Genomic DNA, 22157 nt, shown 5'->3' with positions numbered 1-22157 from the left:
CCAGTTAAGCCATGAAAGTGCCAGTAGGACTTAGAGAAGTAACTTGAGTAATGGGATGAGTCTGTTTATAAGAAGCAGCATGATATTGCTGATTTGAGTGCCAGGAAGGGAATGGCCACTGCGTCCTCGGCAAACAGACCCAGGGCAAGCACTGTTAAGGATGAGACATAAGGAGAACCTTGAATGCCAAGACTGAGCTCACTGAACTTGAAACTCAAAGAAGTGGAACTACTGTTGGATAACTAAAAGGGAGCCATAAATCCATTGCCCTCTGGAATGAAAGACCTTCCGAGGCAGCTGGCCAAATGAAGCAGGAAGAGGGGCAAGATCCGCACTTAGCTAAATTATGTTTTTGGGCAGCCAGGCCAGGTCTGCTAAAATAACAAGGTACCTGAACTCCTGCCCAGAACACGTCACCAAACTTTGCATTGGGACTGTCTCCTCTCACATGACTTCCTAATCTGAGGAAGTGAAGAAAGCAGAGTGAATGAAATACAAAGAATGAGGTTTTTCTTGGAGTGCCTCCCTAGAGACAAACTTGACTTTTCAGGAGATTACTTTTTGAATTCTCTATTCTAATTAAAAAAAAAAAGAAAGAAAGAAAAGGAAGTTCATGGATCTAATAGATTTTACAGAATCTAAGGGGTCGCAAAGAGTCGGACTCGACTGAGTGACTTCACTTTCACTTTCACTTTCAATAGGCTTTGGAGGCCGTTTGAAACTCATGATACAAGACTTGCCCATGTAAGTGTGGGGGTTTATAGGTCAACGTGGGGCAAAAAGAACCCATCCAAAACTAAGCAGAAGGCGCTGGGGTCTGGGGATGTTCTTGTTGGTCTGACTGCCTGGTTGGGGTGGTGACTGTTGTTTTGCCTTGGCTATCTCACAGGGTTTTCAGGACAAAACTGACCTGTTTGATTGATTCATCACAATAGCTTGTTTATGTCTTACAAATAGTTCAAGAACAGTTTGTCCATAATAAAAGTGACCTAATAATACTCCCAAACCCAAGGAAATGTCGGGTTAATCAGTCGCAGAAGGCCTTGATGTGCCAAGTTAGTGCCACCTCAGGGCTCTTTATGTGGTTCCTTTCCAAGATTTCTAAACATTCCAGAGAGAACCCGGTATTTGTTTATTTGGCAGCTAGGGCTTCATTTTGCTATTGTTTTAGTTACACTCTGATGCCTCTCTCCCACTCTTTCTCTCTCCCTTACACATATATACACTTATTTTGAGATTGATAACTACTCAGATTCTTCCTTCAAAGGATAATTTAATTTGGCTAGGATTCAACCTGTGGTGGTTGAGAATTCATGCATATACCCACTCAGCAAATATTTTCTTAACTCTTCTCTATCTCAACTCTCTGAAGCGTGGGAAGAGGTACTTTTGGGCTCAAGTGATGAATCATATGTGATGTATGCCCTCAAGGAACACAGAGTGCAGGCAAATGGTCCCGTATTCTCAACAAGATGCATCGTGAACATGCTGTCGAAGGGCTCCATAGAGTCAGAGTTGGGAAGGTGCTTTGGTTGGGAGTAGCCAAGGGGTCTAGCTATTGGGGTTAGCCAAGGTCACCACTTGGAAGGTGAACTAGGCCTCCAAGAATAGCTTGGGCTTCAAAATGAAGAGGGAGGTCTTGGTGGAGACAATGGCATGAGCAAAGGCATGAGCCAGGGAAGGTAGTTGGATGGATGTCCGGGTGTGTAGCTGAGTGAAAGTCACTGTTCTGAAGTACAGGATTTGCATAGCTTCTGTTAGCAGCAGTGATCTCAAAGAATGCGTACGATTCATACTCATCAGAGCACTCTAAGAAGGTATAAGGTGGAGCTAACTTTCAAGTTGCTCTCCATTTCCTCCTAAGAGGCCTGTCTTGTTTAAAGATTCTGCCTGTGCGGTATGACATCCTGTCCAATCACGGGAAGCCTGGAGCAGGGGTATTACCAAGCCTGTAGAATTCCTAAACCATCCTCTGCTGCTGCTGCTGCTGCTAAGTGGCTTCAGTCGTGTCCGACTCTGTGCGACCCCTTAGATGGCACCAGGCTCCTCTGTCCATGGGATTTTCCAGGCAAGAGTACTGGAGTGGGGTGCCATTGCCTTCTCCGAAACTATCCTCTGCTGCTGATGCTGCTAAGTCCCTTCAGTCATGTCTGACTCTGTGCGACCCCATAGACAGCAGTCCACCAGGCTCCCCCGTCCCTGGGATTCTCCAGGCAAGAACACTGGAGTGGGTTGCCATTTCCTTCTCCAATGCATGAAAGTGAAAATTGAAAAGTGAAAGTGAAGTCGCTCAGTCATGTCTGACTCTTTGTGGCCCCATGGACTGCAGCCTACCAGGCTCCTCCGTCCATGGGATTTTCAAGGCAAGAGTGCTGGAGTGGGGTGCCATTGCCTTCTCCGAAACCATCCTCTAAAACCTAGCAAAGTTTCCATTGAGTCAGTTGGTCATGTATGTGAGGGTTCATTTCTTGGCTCTCTATTCTATTTCTTTGGTCTTTATGTCTGGCCTTATGCCTGTTTCATACTGTTTTGGTTACTGTAACTTTGTGGTGAGTTTTGAATCCAGGAAGGGAGAATCTCCAACTTTGTCCTCCCTCTCCCTCCAAGATTGTTTTGGTTATTTGGCGGCCAATGGAAGTTTTCAGTCTGGTACCAGTGCATGTGATTAGTTGGAAAGGAATAGATTGGGAAGAATGGAAACCATTTCAACTGTTCCATAAGTTTAGATATGAGGTAACTAGTCATTAAGTATTCTGGTGGCAGTAGAGCTGGAGAGCAGTAAATGACTTTGAAAAATTTGAAATCATTTAATATGGTTTGTTATAGTCAGTGTGAATGAATGAGAGAATAAAAAGAAAATAGTATTTCTCCTAACCTTTGTGATTGGGAGAATTGTACTGAAATAAATAGAAAAATAGAGTACACAAGGGGAGCTGAGCATGTCTGTGGGTTAGGGTATCTGAATTCAATTTTGAGCACTGAGCTAGAGGTTCAGATGGGGATGCCCCACCATCAGTTACGGATACTGATGTGGATACAGATAATGAGTGGCATGGTTATTGTAGGTCTCATGTTGCTTATAAATGGTATGTTCATTTAGAATTGGTTTTTTAATGTAATGTATTCACTGTTACCATGGTGTCAAGAGCCAAATGAAGGGACATGGTTGACGAGAGAAGCAAAGATGGAGATCTGGTAAAGGTAATTTCATGAAGCTTCTGTGCATTGCCTTTGCTCAGAGGAAAGAGAACACTGGATGCTGTTGACATGTGTTTTATTTTGAAATGACTGTTATTACCAGGGTCTGCAGTTCTTAGCCTTGATCTCTTGGAGCCTAATGTTCCTGTTCTCCAGCTGAGAGAGACTAATTCACCACCTTGTGTTGTAAACACTCACTCATTTTAACTGATTACACCTCCAATGATTCTCAAATCACTAAAATTACTAATTGCTATTCCTTACACATCAAAGAATGAATCCTGAATAATTAACCCCAAATAAAATTAGATGAATTGGCCCTTTTAATTAGAGTCCCTGCTGCTGTTTGTTCTGAGTTTCCTTTTCTTACTGTTAAGAGACTTTTAGAATGATTAAAACTGTTTAAGACTTAAACAGCCAGTGACCTTTTAATACAATATAAATCCATGAAAGCAATATTTCAGCTAGCAGGTGGCGAAGTAAATTTTTAGAGCAAGTACCTGTCAGCTTCAGTATTCTTTTGGGAAAAAAAAAAATACATGCCAAAAAACAGCCACCTTGAAATGAAATGAGTGTCTCTATTTGATTATTTTTAAAGCATTTATGCGTTTGCTAAGCCTCAGTCTCGATGAAATGGCAGGGTTGAAGGAGAGTGAGTAATGGTTGGCATCATTTTATATAAATAGTAACAAGAATTTCTCAGTGAGAAGAATTTGAAGTCGTTTGTGCATAAAAGATGAAGTCTGGAGAAATCACAGAAGGCCCCTGGTCTCAGACAGCCCTTCTTATCCTCAGGGAGTCTCCTAAGGCAGGGGAATGGGCTTGCACAGTGGGGCCCAGGAAGCATGATGGGATTTCATTGGTGCGGATCCTTAAACTAGGATTCCCAGCCCATCCGTGTTTCCTTTAGCCTGGATGTTATTGAAGATATTTCACTTGTTTCCGATCATCTAATCCAAGTCTCCTAAATAGTAAGAATCTCCCCTCTTCTTCATAGTCTTCTGAATTTGTAGGGGCTGGGCAGGGTTCCTCCTCATTCTCAAACAGCTCCACTTTCTCCCACTAAATTTGCCATCTGTTATGGTAAATGGGACCTCAGTCAGAAGTTAGGAGATATGGGGTCACAGTGGGTTTCTTGGTATGGTTTTACACTTTATGTGTGGTTCCCTTTTATCATACAGGTTGAAATTTTTCCATCTATAAAATAAAATTATTGGTCTAGATTTTTTTTCTTAAAAAATCATTTTTCTTATTTTTTTTCTTAAAATGTAAAATAAATTTTTTTCCCTTTTTTTGAAATGATCCCAGACTTTACACAAATGTTGAAAAACAGCATAAAGGATTCTTACTTTGCCTTTTTCCAGTTTCCCCACATGTTGGTATCTTTCATCCTGCATTACCAAAATCAGGTAATTAACACACAGAGACAATACTTCTTCCTAATATACAGACTTTATTCAGATTTTATCAGCTGTCTTATTAAGATTCCTTTTCTGGTTTAGGATCCCATCTAGAACCACAAGTTGCATTTAGTTGCCTTGTCTTTCAGCATAGCTTCTCAGTCTTACATTGTTTTTCATGAAGGTCAATGACTCTTAACCAGGCTGCATGTCACAATCATGTGGGGAGTGTGCCAAGATACTTGGTCTGGCTTCCAACCCCAAAGAGGCTGATCTAAGAACTGTAGTGTGGGACCTCACTAGATGTGGTAAAAGAAAGTGCTCCATGAGATGCTTTTGCACACTTTCCTTAAAATCAGGGCTATTTCAATACCTCAGGCACTACCCTTTTGAGTTTCTGTTCATATGACCTTGCTTCTTCTAGTTGCTCATTTCCCTGTTCCTGCTTTATGGGCAGAAACCTGACCTTCCAACATTCCTGGAGGGTTTGAAGGAGTTTCTAGGTGCCTTATGAGATGTAAATACTGTTAAGACCTATCTCCAGGAATTTTATTACAGAAGAAAGATCAAGTACAGTACACTTGGTTGCAGTGTTTCTCGAGGCTTGCATGTCCCCACAACCGTGTGGTGACTTAGGTATGAGGAACTCAGGGTCTGTATTTTGATGACATGCTCTGAGTAAGTTAATGTGTAAAAACAATGACAACAATAGTAAAACTAGGTGGCTACTTTAAGACTGACGTTATTAACTGTCAAGCTATGAGCATCACGCAGAACCAACAATATTACAGTGCATTGCCCTTGCATCAGTAACCGGAAAGGGACAACATGGTCTATGGTAGAAATATCTATGTTCATTCTTTCAGAGTTCAATTCAGTTTAATATAATATAGATTTATAATATTTATTTACAATAGTGATACTATTATTTATCAGGCATCTATTGTGTGCTCTGTTGATTTTGTTCAGTCACTAAGTTGTGTCCTCCTCTTTGCGAATCCCTGAACTGCAGCATGCCCGGCTTCCTTGTCCTTCCCTGTCTCCTGGAGTTTGCTCAGACTCCTGTCCATTGAGTCAATGATGCCATCCAACCCATCTCATCCTCTGTCATCCCCTTCTCTTGCCCTCAATTTTTCCCAGCATCAGCATCTTTTCCAGTGAGCTGACTCTTCACATCAGGTGGCCAAAGTATTGAAGCTTCAGCTTTAGCACCAGTGCTTTCAATGAATATTCAGGGTTGATTTCCTTTAGGATTGATGCCTTTGCTCTCCTTATGTTCTCTGTATGTTCTCTAAAACAGAGAGCCTGCCCTCAAGATGCTTTTAGTCTTGGAGGAGATACCAGTAGGTATGCAGTTAAATAATGGAGAGCAGAATATGTGCTACAAAAGGGCTGAATCAGGAAGAAGCAGTATGTTGTCATTGGGAGTAAGGATGTGTCAGTCTATCCAGATATAGCAGTGGTGAAGTAGGTTTAAATGAGCTATTTAAAGTGTTTTTATTTGAAACCATACTCCCTCCAACTCCATCACCATCTTTGGAGAGAAGGTAAGCGTTTGGCCTCAATGGCCACCACAGGGCCATGTCCCATCTCTAAGGATAAGGGTATTTTTGGAATAGTCTCTCAGCACATTGATATTTGTTTGCCAGCTTCTTTTTTCAGTGGTTAAGATTTTTCTCTTCTCTTGACTGTTGTCTCATTCTGTGCCCACAACATGAATTTTTAATTTTTATTTCATTTTTATCTGAAAGAATTTCACTTTTTGTTATAGGGGGCTGCAGGGACCTCAGTAGTGGGTAGAAGATTGATGCCTAAGCTTAAATCATTGCCCTGTTTATTTTGAGTGCCCATCTTTGGAAACCAAAAGTATATGGTGTGGTCTGTTGTTTTGGTGGAAATTACTGTCTTTTTGTAAGACAATTGACACTTGGTGGATTCAAAAATTCTGTTTGGTTTTAGTCCATTTGCAGAACCAGAGTGTCCTCCTAATTTCATATTATTTGAAAATCATTCCGTGTTTTTTGACTAAGAAAGTGAATTTGTTTTTCAGCAATTGGAAACCACTATGTCATAGAGAAACGCAGCATACTTAGATATGAGGCACTAAGGTGTTTCACCTTTTTACAGAGTATTTATTTGTGGTCAAGCATGAGGCCTGTTGAACTCAGTGAAGACCTAAGGATTCTGTTTTAGCTAGATGTAGAGTGAAACTGTCCATTTGAAAATAAGGGAGACTTCATTTACTTTAGGATAATGATTCTTCCTGCTTTTAATTTGAGAATCTCAAAGAGCATTTCAAGCTAAGTTATTTAGAAGGATGACGGAGACATTACATTTTGGCTTGGGTAAATATAGTGATGCATTAAAATTAAACACTGGCTTAAGTAGATTCTGCAATTCATCTCAAAGTAAATTCCTTTTGATTTTTTAAAAATGCATGCCTATAATTCACATTTATTGTATAACAAACCAAAAGGAAAAGGCATTAAAAAATAACACTTGTCATCCCATGAGTTACAGACAATTGTTAGCATATACAGATTGTTTATACAGAAATAATGCCATATTATAAACCCTATTCAGTAGCCCACTTTTTTCCTCACAAGATAATGTATCAGAAACACATATTCATGTTCTTTTCTAGATACTCCATGACTCACACCTTCACTAGATTTAAGTCATTGTTCAAATATCACCTCCATGAAGCATTTTCTAATTATTCTCTTTAAAACTGTGACTTTCCATCATCACCCTAGCATTCCCTTTCCCCTTGCTTGCCCTATATATCTATAAAGTACTTATCAAGATTTGATACTAAGTAGGTTTTATGTAATATATTTTTAAGAGGTCTTCTGATAGTGTATAAAGTCCACGAGTGCAGCTCTTTGTTTTACTTGTTTGTTTGAGATTTCCTTCTGGTGTCTAAAGTAATGTCTGGCACATAGAAGGCACCCGTCAATGACTAAATAAATGTTAGATCTGGATCAACATCATTTTTATTGATGACCACACCATTTTCCAGTGTGTGATTGCAGGTGATTTTTTAAACCCATACTTTATCGATGAATAGTCTGATCGTTTCCATCATATTTCCTTGTGGATAAGTTTCTTTAACATGCTTCCCTGTATATCCTTCAGTCATTTCTTTAGTAGGATAATTTATTATAATTGGTATTACTACATCAAAGTGTATGAATATTTGTAAGGCTTTTTGATACCTGTTGCCAAATTTTCTTGAGAAAGTTTTTTCTCTAATACTCTTATTTATGTATAAGTAGCATACACAAGTGCTGAATTTCTTATACTCTCTTATACCAATATTGTGTTTCATTGCTCTTTTTAATCTTAGTCCTTTCATTTAAATTATATGACTTAGAAAATTAAGTACTATCAGAATCAACAATTTGCTTTTGTAAGTTAAGGAGCAGATAGTAAAAATAGAGGAAAAGTAGAAAGGGTACTCTCCTAATGTATAATTATATATAATAAAAGCCTGAACTCCCAAACTGTCTGATTTGAGAACTAGAGAACTGAAGCTACTTGGTTGAAGTCACATATCGTCTCATTTACAGATGAAGATGTGCCATTTAAGGGGGGTGGTGTTGTTGCTATTTTGATGACAATGAGGACAGGGAACCAGGGATGCCCAGCCTTGCCCTGATAATTATCACTTCTGCCAGTGAGTTCTCAAAGGGGCTGCACACTTAAGGAACAAGATCAAAATGGAAATTCAGGAACTGCTTTATTAGTAGCTCCATGAATGCTTAATCAAGGACAGAGATCTGTGCTCACACTGAGATGGTGCTTAGGCTATGGCTCTGGGAATAAGCCAAAGATTTAGCCTATCTCTAGTAAGAACCACACATTGAGTAAATCAGGGCTCTTTCTTTCATATTTTCAATTAGAACCAATGGGTAGTGAATAGATTGAGAAGACTGAGAAGTGATGCTTTAAATGGGACCCTCAGCGGTTTCTTGATCTCTGCCGTACATAGCCCAATATTTCCTGGTGGTTTTTAAAAACTTATGCAGCTCCACATTTGCAGGTGGCACATTTCCAGGTACTGACAGTTCTTTTCTGAATTGTGTGTATGTGTTATTTTAAAATAAGTGGGTAGAACAACAGGTTAAAAATTTGTATAATGAAAAACGAGGTTTTCTTGCACACTTGTTCCCCAGTTACAAAATTGAGCATCTTAGAGACAGCTTGCTGCTAACAATTTCTTGGGAATCTACTTAAAAGATTCTCCATGATAAAATAGGCAAATCTGTATATATATTATATATATTATCACACAATAAAGGTTTGCTGTCCTAGACCTTAATACTTGATTTTTAAAATATTTTATTCAGTGTGCTTTCTGGTAGAGTTTTCTTGCTGGTACATGTTTACATGCAAATTGAAGATGGATTGGAGGGTGAAATTGTAAGTAAATTCTTCAACTGCTTGGTTTCATAATAAATTGCCTGTTATTTATGAGGAGAATGTTACAGCTGTGACATAACTCAATCACCTCACAGAGATTTTTCACTCCTCTCACATTTATTTTATCTTCTCACTTGTTCTCTTTACTCAGCCTTGCTCAGAAAGCTTTATCTTCTCGGACTTGGTCTCCTCTAGTGAGTGGGCAAGTTAAGACTCAGTTGCTTTTTTATGTATAAGTAAAAAGAAAACGAAAGTGTCATCTATCGTGTGTAAATGCACAAGTCACCACTATCACATACACAGTGTACATGTCACTTATATGCAGTTTAGCTTCAGTTCGGTTCAGTTCAGTGGCTCAGTCGTGTCCGACTCTTTGCGACCCCATGAATCGCAGCACGCCGGGCCTCCCTGTCCATCACCATCTCCTGGAGTTCACTCAGACTCACTTCCACCGAGTCGGTGATGCCATCCAGCCATCTCATATGAGCCACGCCCAAACTGTGAGTTGAGGCTCTTTCATGGGTCACGGTCATGCTTTAGTGGGTTATAAACCACACTTTTGAAATAAATAAACAGAAAATGTCAATGTGCCTTACATGCAATAGGTATGATTTCATGAAACCATTGTTGCAGATATATATGTACTTATTTATATATCTCCAGATAGGAGTTTTGCATCATCACGTCAAAGGTTATTTCTTTACTCTGGGTTGTAGTCAAAAATAGTTCAGGATCTCAGTTTTAACTGCTTTGATCTGTAGAGTGACCCTGTGAAGTAGATGTTATTAAATGTTCTCTTCACTTAATAGGTGAGGAAAACTGAACCTGAGATGGTAGTATATTAGCTTTTCCGAAGTAAAGGTAGCACTGGAGTGTGCATTTTAAGCCTTGCTATTTTCTTTGAAACATAGTTTCCTTTCTCCATCAGTTACTATTAATGGAAAAGAGAACTGTCTTTACTTGAAGCTTATTATTTGGTCAACATAGTTATTTTTATTCTCTGTGCTTGTGTTCCAGCCCAATCTCTTATGTACTCAAAATTTAAATTCTTAATTTGAGGAGCTCCTAAGTAGTTTTACTTCCCTTAAAGTTAGGTTTTCCTTAAACAACCAGAAAGTCTCCATTTAAGAAAGTTAGGGAGCCAACATCTGCCAGCTGGAAGAACCCTAGAGCCATGCTCCTCCACGTGTGGTCCATGAGTCTACATCAGCATCTCTTGGAAGCATGTTAGAAATGCAGAATCTCAAGCCTCACCGCAGACCTGCTGAGTCAAAGCCTACATTTTAACTAGATCTTTTTTGTGATGTGAACATTGATGTTTGAAAAGCATCTAAGATATCAGGTCATTTTGTTTTTAAACATCAGTTGAGTGATTAAAGTGACTTTTTATTTATTTAGTTTTTCAACCTGTGTTTACTGATGGATAATATGGCCCTAAACTTACGCCAGGTGGTGAGGATATAAAGATACATTATGAGAGGGCTTTGTTTTTTCAGAAGTTTCAGTTCTAACTGGGAGATAATGACCATAAACACAAATGCAATCAAGTGTTATAGATATTTTGACAGAATGTATAAGAGGCACAAAGGGGCTGTTATCTGAACCTGTAGGTGTGTGTGTATATGTAGGTTTACATGGATATTTGGATCACGAAGAAAGAGAATGATGCTTGCTTTTGTTGTTGTTGTTAACCATAGTAAATTAATTGAGACTTTATTGACGATCTGAGTTTAATTACTGCCTTGTGTTTTTGCACTATGATTACATATAACCAGTAGTGTACCATCTTCTTTGTTGGTACATTCTTGTTCGTTTCTCCCCTAATGGGGGACTTTGTATTACCAAGGGCTAAGCAAGTTTTGTTTACACATGCCTGAGCCATGTTACTAGAGTAACTACAGTGGGTGAGACTCAGCTACTACGAAGGAGCGACATCTGGCTCTCCGTGCCACTGCCTTTTTTACCCCTAGAAAGGGTCGCCTGAGAAAATAAACAGAGCTGGCTTTCTGGGAGTTTTTCCTCACTCTTTTCAAGTTAATGGTATTCACAACAGGCTGTTCTCTGATGTAACTGGCATAAAGTACTGTTTGGGAATCAGGGATATAATGTTTTGTGCGCCACAGTCACCCTTTAACTGCCTCGTGGTGCTGCGTCTAGCACAAAGTAAAAACCCTCTGAATATTAGCTGAATGAGTGGGGATGACGTGGAACATTTTAAACTAGATCTTCCCTTGCTTCTCTCCAAGGAATTCTGAGGATCCATTTCCAGCTGTGTATTTCACTAAACCATTTTATCTGGTAACTGAGGGATGATGTATTTTGCAGTCTGGGTAGGCTTTGGATGGTGAGGAAAAGGGTAAGGAGGGGACCAGGGTTTATAGAGATGTGTCTATGACTACTCTACTTCTTATAAAACCACATGTTTCTTTCTTAGGTTTTATGTACCGTGCATTTTCCATTTGCTTAATGTGTGTCCTTTTTTTCCCTTTTGACTTGCCTGTTTGATTTATTCAATGCCCCTGTAATTTACAGAGTCTGGGAGTACACTTGAATTTCCCCAGCAAGCCCAGAGGACAGGGGATGCATTGATGTGAAGGGGGACAGCTTAGTATTGCTGGTTGGAAGGTGCTTGCAGCGGGTTCTGTCCAGCTGCTTTTCTCTAAGAGGGTCACCACCACCTCTACCACCTCTGGCCCCAAGCATGTCAGCCAAATGCTCCTTCTTTGTTTGAAGAAATCTACTGGAAAGGAAAGGATCCCCCTACATTTGTATACACATATTTGTTTCTGTTCATTTGCCATCTTCCTTATACATGGATGTTGTGTCTTTTCTCTTAAGCCAAAATTATTCTTACTGCAATTTAGAGGAGTTTCCTTTTGTTGACTTACCTGTTAAAATGGTGAGTGAACCTTAAGTCGGAATACTCATGAGTTCTAAGTCTGTTTTAAAATAGTTACTAGGAGTTTTTCATTCCAGTTATCTTAACTAGTTAAGCTTTCCTTCAAAGGATCCCTTTTCTATCCCTTTGTCATGTGTATATCTGTTTTCTAGACATTTCTCATTCCTCCACATCTTTTTGGTGGCTTAGTGGCAAAGAATCTGCCGATGTAGGACCCACAGGAGATGCAGGTTTGATCCCTAGGTCCGGAAGATCCCCGGAGGAGGAGATGGCAACCCAATCCAGTATTCTCGCCTGAGAAATCCCATGGACAGAGGAGCATGGCAATCTACAGTCCACGGGATTGCAAAACAATTGATACAACTTAGCAACTAAACACTGACAAACACATCCTTTAAAACTGTGAGCTCCACTTTAAAGAACATAATGGGAAGCTCCGATAATTGAGCTTGAAAAATGGAAAATTTTGATCTAACTTAATAACTCATCAAAATAAGAAGAAAATTATTATGAGGTTATCACTATCGCTTTAACAGTCTGCCTAATCTTGCCTGGAATAAATGTTCTGGATTTATGTTGTTTACAAGATAATTCTTTACACAAACAAATTCTATTTTCTTTTTAGGTTCCTTTTCACTCTCCCAGAATCTCATCAACCTGTGCCTCACTATATTTAATTCCTCTGACAGCAATAAGGTGCTCAGAAATCCTCTTAAATTGAGTATGAAGAAGATATAGGTCCAGATAAAACACTGAATCTGAAAATTAAGCTGTGAAATAGAATTTGGTCATCAGGTCTCCATCAACTTGGACTTCTTTACTGATCACTCAAAAGTTTACTGTGGGCTTTAGTCTCATATGTGATGATTTTTTTAATGGTGGAAGGTATCTTGGTGACAATTCTTTTTACTTGACAGGTGTTAAATGTTTCTTTTAGGGCACTGTCTGGCCACATGAAGCCCAAAGAGTTTCTTTCTCAGTCCTGACTACATATTAGAATTATCTGGGTTTTAAAGGAATATGGGTATCTGACCCCTCCTTTCCATTTCCATTGCCCTTCCCCGAGATCCTGAGTGCATTGGTATGAGACAGAGTTTGGGCATCAGCATTTTAAGGTAAGACTCCTAGTTGATTCTAGTATCTAGCCAAATATAGAACTATTGGATGAGGTTAATAAAGGTTTTTGAGACATATAATTATAATAAGGATCAGATCAGATCAGTCGCTCAGTCATGTCCGACTCTTTGTGACACCATGAATCGCAGCACGCCAGGCCTCCCTGTCCATCACCAACTCCCAGAGTTCACTCAGACTCACGTCCATTGAGTCGGTGATGCCATCCAGCCATTTCATCCTCTGTCATCCCCTTCTCCTCTTGCCCTCAATCCCTCCCAGCATCAAAGCTTTTCCAATGAGTCAACTCTTCACATGAGGTGGCCAAAGTACTGGAGTTTCAGCTTTAGCATCATTCCTTCCAAAGAAATCCCAGGGCTGATCTCCTTCAGAATGGACTGGTTGGATCTCCTTGCAGTCCAAGGGACTCTCAAGAGTCTTCTCCAACACCACACGTCAAAAGCATCAGTTCTTTGGTGCTCAGCCTTCTTCACAGTCCAACTCACATCCATACATGACCACAGGAAAAACCATAGCCTTGACTAGACGAACCTTTGTTGGCAAAGTAATGTCTCTGCTTTTGAATATGCTATCTAGGTTGGTCATAACTTTCCTTCCAAGGAGTAAGCGTCTTTTAATTTCATGGCTGCAGTCACCATCTGCAGTGATTTTAATAAGGATATAGACAAATTATATCTCCAGATGTGTACACTCAGGCAGTTAAAAGAAGTACAGATGCTTCTATAAGACATGCCATTGAACTCAATTCTGTAGGGTCTAAGTAGAGATAATTTGACACTTTGTTTAATGCAGTCGTTCTCCAAGTGTGGTCCCAGGACTAGTAGCGCTAACATCACTTGGGGATTTATTAAGAATGCAAATTATCAGACCCTGACCCAGATCTACTGAGTCAGAATTTCCAGGGGTGGAACCCAGCAATCTGTGTTTTAACCAGACCTTCCAGAGATACTAGTGAGCTCTAAAGTCTCAAAGTTATCAAACTAGATAGTTGTTTTGGAAATAAGAGGCAGCTTAGGAAAATCTTAGCACAGTGCCTGGTGCGTGGTGAGAACCCCCAAATCAGAGTACCCTAAAGACAGTGTGTTTGGCATCTTGGTTGCCTGAATATGGTGGTAGATAGACTTGACAGCTGTTAGCTACTCTTCCAACTTTAAGACTGTTACTTTTTAGAAAATGACTTCATTGAAGTGTAGTTGATTTACAACGTGTTCGTTTCTGCAGTATAGCACAGTGATTCAGTTACACACATACGTGCCTTCTTTTCCATATTCTTTTCCATTGTGGCTTATCACAGGATATTGAATATAGTTCCCTGTGCTCTACAGTAGGACCTTGATTACTATCCATATATAATAGTTTGCATCTGCCAGTCCTAAACTCCCAACTCCTCTCTCTCCCACCTCCCCCTCCCTCTTGGCAACCGCAAATCTGTTTTCTATGTAAGAGTATTATTTATAAGACAGATGGAGCTCAAGTGAACAATCTCAAAGGTGTATCCAGACAACCAGTCCATGTCACCCTCCTTCCACTGTGAGATATAGATTTTTCTTTTTCTAAAGACCTGAGTTGTGATGTTTTAGTACTATCCAACAGTGACTCACTGAGTGCTAGGGACTATCATCTATCACTGAGTGTTGAACAGCTGAAATGCAAGGAAAAGCTGTTTATCCATTGAGGAGAGACAGTTCCCCAACATTCAAAAAGGTCATTTTTATAAGGAAAAGGACATATAAATAATTTTTTTTTTTAGAAAATGAAAGTTTTATTTTTTTAATATAATTTCTTGCAAAAAATATTTCAAAAGATTCTATACCATTCACCCATAGTGGTGTTGGATTTCCTAGTATCCTAAAGCCTGGATAGTATATAGATCTCCAAATTTGATGTTTCTTATTGCAGTTTCTCCCAATCTGTCCCACACACACTTTAAGATTAGTCTTTAGTAAATCACATTCTTAGAAGTGTTTCCTTCTCAGAAATCCTTAATGGATCCTTACTGCATGCATGATAAAATTCAAACTCTTAGTCAGATGTGGAACACACTTAAAAGCTTATTTTTGTACTGCTCCAATTTTTATGACTTACTGGTGGCTCAGAGATTAAGGCATCTGCCTGCAATGTGGGAGACCTGGGTTCGATCCCTGGGTCAGGAAGATCCCCTGGAGAAGGAAATGGCAACCCACTCCAGTATTCTTGCCTAGAGAATCCCATGGACGGAAGAGCCTGGTGGGCTACAGTCCACGGGGTCGCAAAGAGTTGCACATGACTCAGCGACTTCACTTTGACTTTCTGTTATTTACAGACTTCCCTGGTGGCTTAGCTGATAAAGAATCCACCTGCAATGCAGGAGACCCCGGTTCAATTCCTAGGTCTGGAAGATCCAATGGAGAAGGGATAAGCTACCCACTCCAATATTCTTGAACTTCCCTGGTGGCTCAGATGTTAAAAGAATCTGCCTACAATGCAGGAGACCTGGGTTTGATCCCTGGGTTGGGAAAATCCCCTGGAGGACAGCATAGCAATCCACTCCAGTATTTTTCCCTGGAGAACCCCCATGGACAGAGGAGCTTGATGGGTTACAGTCCATGGGGTAGCAAAGAGTTGGACACAACTGAGCAACTAAGTGCAACACAGCACAATGTTATCTACATTCCTATCTTTATGCTATATTACCATTTGCTCTTTATTTTCTAGGCCCTAATTTTTTCTAACCTTTATACTTTTATTTTCCTTTCTTTCTGCCTAGCATGAACTTTTGCTGTACATCATAATGTTCATTGACAATAGTGTGCCATGTGGCATGTGAGATCTTAGTTCTAGGACCAGGACTTGTACTTGCGCCTCCTGCATTGGAAGTGCAGAGTCTTAGTCACTGGACTGCCAGGGAAGTCCCTTTTGTGTGTGCATGTGTGTGTGAGCCTCAGTTATGACTGACTCTTTTGCGTTCCCATGGATTATAGCCTGCCAGACTCCTCTGTCCATGGGATTTTCCAGGCAAGAATACTGGAGTGGGTTGCCATTTCCTGCTCCAGGGGATATTTCCAACCCAGGGATTGAACCCATGTCTCCTTCATCGCCTGCATTGGCAAGTGGATTCTTTACTACTGAGCCATCTGGCCAGTATAGCTTCCTTGTTCCTCCAACTGCACTTTCCTTTATCTTAAATTCCAGAAGAGTTTGCCCGTAGATTCTTAATAAATTGCATGTTGTATTATCTTACCTATTTATACATTTTTTTCCTCCTCTAATTGACTGAAAATGTATTGAGAACAAACAACACATCTCATGCACTTCAGTATTCCACCACCCCAAGCACCTTGCCTGTCCTGGCTGAATGTACTTGATCCTTCTACTCTAGCTTTACATCACTTCTATGTGTTACATCTGGTCATCATTCTTCTGACAGTTAAGGCTGCTGATTAAACTGAGAAGTAAGATAGGGAATAATTGCTATGTAGGACAAAAAATTATGTGTCAAAGCCAATTACAAAGCAGTCAGATACCAGCTAATATAAATCTTCCTCTAATTATGGTGGAATTACATCCTGAAAAGCCCACTGTAAATTGGAAATATTGTTAAGCGGAACATGCATTTAATGTACCTAACCTACCAAACAAACATCATAGCTTAGCCTCACCTACTTTCAGCATGCCCAGAACACTTACATTTAGCCTATGATTGGACAAAATCATTTAACACAAAGCCTATTTCATAATAAAACGTTGAGTATGTTAGGTCATTTACTGGACACTGTACTGAAAGTGAAAAGCACAATGGTTATGAGGGTACAGAATGGCTGTAAGGGTATTGGTTGTTCACCCTGGCCATCACCTGGCTGACTGGGAGCTGTTTGGTGCCCTGCCTAGCATCCCAACAGTACTGTACTGCATATGCCTAGCCCCAAATAGACCAAAATTCAAAGTACATTTTCTATTGAATGCCTGTTGCTTTTGCACCACGGCAAAGTCAAGTACTTACAGGTGGACCCATCATAAGTTGCGGACTGTCTGTGTTTTGTAAAAAGAGTTCTGTAAAATTGCACCCATGTTAACTTCATGTGTATTTCTTTTCTGTAGGTGATTTTCTTCCACCCCCACCTCCACCTCTCGATGATTCCAGTGCTCTTCCATCAGGCTCCGGAAACTTCCCTCCTCCCCCGCCCCTTGATGACAATGCTTTCAGGGGACAGGTAAGATCTGTGGTTGAAGTCATGTTTGTAAGTAATGCTAGGAATCGTGAATTCTGAGGTTGTTTCTGTGGCAAATAAATACTTATCCAGAGCCTACAAAGAGCTTGATATCTCACAAAGCTCTAAGGCACGTTAATGCCAACTGCCCAGCTCGAGCTTCTCAGAGTTCTCCTGGCTTGTAAACTGAAGCCCTGGAAATCCTTTTACCTACTAATTTTATTTAGAAACTGAAAGCCATTCTTTAGGAACGCCATCTGAGAATTTCACTTTTTCTTGTTATCCTGGGGACATACAACCATGCTTTTTTATTGCCTTTGTTCTGTATCCACTGACATTTGCTTTCTAAATGAGTAAGACTGGTATTTTAAGGTTCTGTTGGTCACTGTGGGTACTAATTGGTCAGCAACATCTTTCTAGCAAAAGCAACAGGAACAGTTCTTAGAGTTTTCTCTTCTGAATGAGGTCAGGAATGCATATAGTGAGAATTGACTGTTTGGAAGTATTATGCTCTAGCACTGCACAGTGACCCAGATTTGGAGTCAGAAGCAACAATAAAAGTTCTCAGCCTGTGATCACATAGGGCTACTGGTGACCAACTGCTACTGTTTAAGCAGTTAAACACCAGTTATCTCAGGAAGGAAAACTAAATAATAATGTCATATAGTATTTATGTCATATTTTTAGGGATGGTGATGTTACTACAGATGTATAAAAGAAAAAACTTATTTTTTTAGAGAAATGTTAGCAAGATTGGTGAGTGATATGGAATAGTGTCTGGCATTTGCTTTAAAATCAAAAGACTCTAAAAATATATGTATTTGTATACTGTATATGTATATGGCTAGCTATATTCACTACAATACTATTGGGATGCTAGATATATTTATATGTATACCGATGTACTTGCTGTACAACTGAAACTAACACAGCAGTGTAGATCAACTGTACTCCAAAAAAAGGACAAATCATAAGAATAGGGAGCTACTGAGTTCAAATACAGGTGAGAAAATATTATTATGAATTGACAATTGTTGGGTGCAGCAGCTAAGTCGCTTCAGTCGTGTCCGACTCTGTGTGACCCCATAGACGGCAGCCCACCAGGCTCCTCCGTCCCTGGGATTCTCCAGGCAAGAACACTGGAGTGGGTTGCCATTGCCTTCTCCAATGCATTAAAGTGAAAAGTGAAAGTGAAGTTTGTTGGGTGCAGGGAGATTTAATTCATTATTTGTTCTGTCTTTGTATGTTTAAGGTTTCTCATAATAAATTGTAAAGAGGAAAAGCCATAGAAAGTAACTGCTTAACTAGTTCAGTTCGTTATATGACTTTCTCCTAAATCTCATTCTGGGGGAGACAAAGGTAGACGTGATTCATTCATTCAACAAAAATTTCTGGGTGCTGTGTACATACCTTTATAACACTAGGGATTCTATAGCAAAAAAAAGACAGGGTTCTACTCTTATGAAATTTACACGTTACTAAGAGCTATTCTTTGCATATTGTTTTACTTATACAATTAAACACTTTAACGCTTTAGTTTATATTCTCTCTTGAATAATTATGAAACTGTTGTGTAAGCATTTAAAGTCTTGAGTTCTGAAGTTTGCTTGACTTTGTGACAGAAGATTTATATTTGATACTATTTGGGCAGCTTATTCTTGTCCCATGATCTTGAGTGGGTCACCCAAAGGCCCTTTTCCTCTTAATTAAAAATAAGATAACTATATATCTGTCTCTAATAATTGAATGAAGTATAGATGGATTAGAAAGTACTAAATTATAATGATTGTACAGATGTTATAATGATCACAATATAAAAATAACAAAGGCAGGAATAATACAAGGTTTGTCAAAGGGTTTCTTTAAGAAAAATTTGAACATGGGGCTTTCATAAATTACAAAAGCCTTTTTCTATATGAATCTCGTCCTGCTAACTATATCCAAGCTGTGACTTTGTTTTTGAAAAAGAAAGAAATAAACAAAGAGCCTGTTGCCATGTTGGCTTATATTCTCTGTAAGACAGAAGGAAGAAGGATAAAAAATAAAACAGAGTTTGTCAAGTGGAAAAGGGCAGATCTGGTGAGAGAGGCATGTTGTTCCTGAATATATGGAAGATTATCGGCAAGCTCAAAAGAAGGCAGGCGTGTCCTTTCCTTGTGTGGTGGTGTGTGATGTGATAAGAGGTTTGGCCCCACTCTGGCCATATTTGCCCCAACTTCATACTTGAGCTATAGTGGAGCTTAGAGTAATGTAATCACCACAGAAAATTTTGTACTTTTTTCTCTCGGCCAATGGTGAAAACTCCTGTTGCCAAGTCGAAATTATAGCTGGTAAATGTGTGTTTTTGTGTAGAAGTCTGTTTATGTTTCCAGCCAGATTTTCAGGTCAGAGCCAAAAGTATCTCTACTAAATGTGACTATAAGAATTATAAAATTTTCAGAGCTGAAAGGGACCTAAGAGATCCATTGGGTCCAACCCTGGCGCCAGGCATCTGGTTACAGCCTTTTCAAGTACTTGGTGAATAAATTACTTCCCTCTCTTTGCAAACGGGGAAACTGAGATCCAAGAAGATGTGGTTCCTGTAGTTTCTGGCAGATCTCTTTTGAGAAATCTTGTCTCCTGATCCGCCCTTCCACTGATGGAGCACGTGATTTTGCTTTGGGCCTCTCAAGGATCTGAGGTTAAGAAGAATGGGTAACATGCTTTTGTTTGGAAAGACGAGGTGCTATTGGCATTTTTCTTCTCCCCAGATTTCTGATACAAGGCTGTAATTTTTTTTTCCCCTTTGCAAAAGGTGAATATTTAGTGTCAAGAATTCTTGCTTTAAGAGTTCTCATTTTATGGGAAAAGATGAATCTTGGAAAGTCAGTGAGAGATTTTCTTTTTTATGTGAGAATCAGTTGGAGCTCAGTGCCTTTAAGGCTTGGGTGACCATTTGGCAGTCACTTCCTTCCTTTGTTTGTTTTTCATTCATCCATGATAAATGGAATACCTTCTATATGTCAGACATATACACAAGGGCGTAGGGCTTGGCATCATTGGTCTAATGCCCTGAGTCTCACCCTTGGGACTGTTAGCTGTGTTTGGTTTGATGCCACAGTTGATAATTACTTCCTATTTTAGCTATCCAATGGGCAGGTGTAGAGTGTTGTTTAGAGTAGTTTTAAAAAGAGAATATGTGATAGAATTTCAGACTTGCAAGGGGATTAGAGATTATAACTTGAGTGCCTTTCTGTTGTTTGAATCTCCTAATTTTTTTTTCCCCCAATGGGTAACTGTTACACCTGAGGCAATTTTGATGGCTAAGGGATGAATGAGTTACAACCTCTGATTCAAACTTGGGAGATGCATTTATGCACAACTTCTAAATTAAGATGTTTCATGGTAAATTATTACTTAGTCATCATGCTTTGATCAGAAGCACAATCTAAGTCTTATGTTGTGGTACAGGGTGGGGGAAATAAATTAACTATGACTAGAGACATGCAGGAAGGATTCTTGGAAACAATTTCAATTTAACTGAACTTTGATGGTTAATTACCATCTTAATTTTCAGATGGCGGAATAGATTTTTAGGTACTAAAGTAACAAGAAAAGAATTCAGAGTATTTTGAAGAATGTTCTGAAATCATTGCAGGTGTTTGTTATTATTTTAAATATAAGGTTGACATCACCAGGTCTGTTGCTGGATGCCAAGTGGTGCGTTTAGCATACCATCAGACAAAACGTATTGCCCTTGTGGGAGACTTCCTTTAGCTCCTCAGGGACTTACCTGCTGATACCTGATGGCTTTGAGTTCAGGTGCCTGACATTTCTGGGGCTTGCCAGCTGGTATAATTGTAAAGAATCCACCTGCCAATGCAAGAGACACAAGAGATGTGGGCTTGATCCTTGGGTCTAGAATATCCCCTAGAGGAGGAAATGGCAACCCACTCCAGTATTCTTGCCTGGGAAATTCCATGGACAGATGAGTGTGGCAGGCCATAGTCCATTGGGTTGCAAAGAGGACATGACTAAGCACACACGCATACCTGATATTTAACTTCCTCTTTTTATGACATCTTTACTTGGCTTTTCTTCATGACAGCTGACACCTCCTCGCCCTGTCTCTCTCTGTGACCTAGACTGTGGCTTGCTTTTATGTGCCTGTTATCTGGGGGTTTTACCCTTCCAGTTCCCATCGCCTTTTCCATTCATTCAGGCAAGATGGCTACCTTTGCTAGGGTAACTCCAGCCCCTCCAGCTCAGAAAACAGTTTTGTCCATTGCTTGTTACTCCAAGTATTGAAAGGGTCTTCTGTTACTGAACTGAAATTTCTTCCTTTATGATTTCCTCACTCCAATTTTCTTCCTACCCTCTTAGAAAATGATGCACATTCAAAGGAACTGTCAGACCAGGAGAGAAATAAGTGGTGTCTCTCTCAAGAGGGTGATCCATAAAACTCCTGAAAGAGGTCACTTTTCTGAGGAGAGAGTGAAAACATTGTCATGTGAGCTGTTCACTGAACTTGTGGGAAATGCCCAGAGTTTGTTGAAAAGAGAAGGAAGAAGAGAAACTTCTTTTATTTTTAAATAATTTTATTTTTTAAAAAAATTATTTTATTGACGTATTGTTGATCTATAATGTTGTGTTAATTTCTTCTGTACAGCAAAATGATTCAGTTATTTATATATGTGTGTGTATATATAGACTTTTTTTTTCATATTATTTTCCATTATGGGTTATCAAAGAATATTGAATATACTTCCCTGTGCTATACAGTAATACTTTATTTATCCATTCTATATATAATCGTTTTCATCTGCTAATCACAAACTCTGAATACCTCCTTCCCCACCCTCCTCCCACCTTCCTTGGTAATCCTAGGTCTGTATTCTTCGTCTATAAATCCGTTTCTGAAGAAATTTCTGAAAT

The 22157-nt window shown here is 39.5% G+C and overlaps 1 protein-coding gene across 7 annotated transcripts in view; it reads left to right on the top strand.

Moving 5' to 3' along the window:
• LPP (LIM domain containing preferred translocation partner in lipoma) overlaps positions 1-22157 on the top strand; it is a 745809-nt gene that overhangs the window by 296778 nt on the left and 426874 nt on the right. For all 7 annotated transcript variants that reach the window (XM_027538411.1, XM_027538415.1, XM_027538413.1 and 4 more), the window contains one exon: positions 17134-17246. In XM_027538411.1, the coding sequence (XP_027394212.1) occupies positions 17134-17246 (113 nt within the window). The remainder of the gene's footprint in view (positions 1-17133; positions 17247-22157) is intronic.

The sequence above is a fragment of the Bos indicus x Bos taurus genome, chromosome 1, assembly GCF_003369695.1.
Source record: "Bos indicus x Bos taurus breed Angus x Brahman F1 hybrid chromosome 1, Bos_hybrid_MaternalHap_v2.0, whole genome shotgun sequence".
Classification (NCBI taxonomy): domain Eukaryota; kingdom Metazoa; phylum Chordata; class Mammalia; order Artiodactyla; family Bovidae; genus Bos; species Bos indicus x Bos taurus.
Note: the sequence above shows the minus strand (reverse complement) of the source record. Positions and strands in the feature narration are given on the sequence as shown.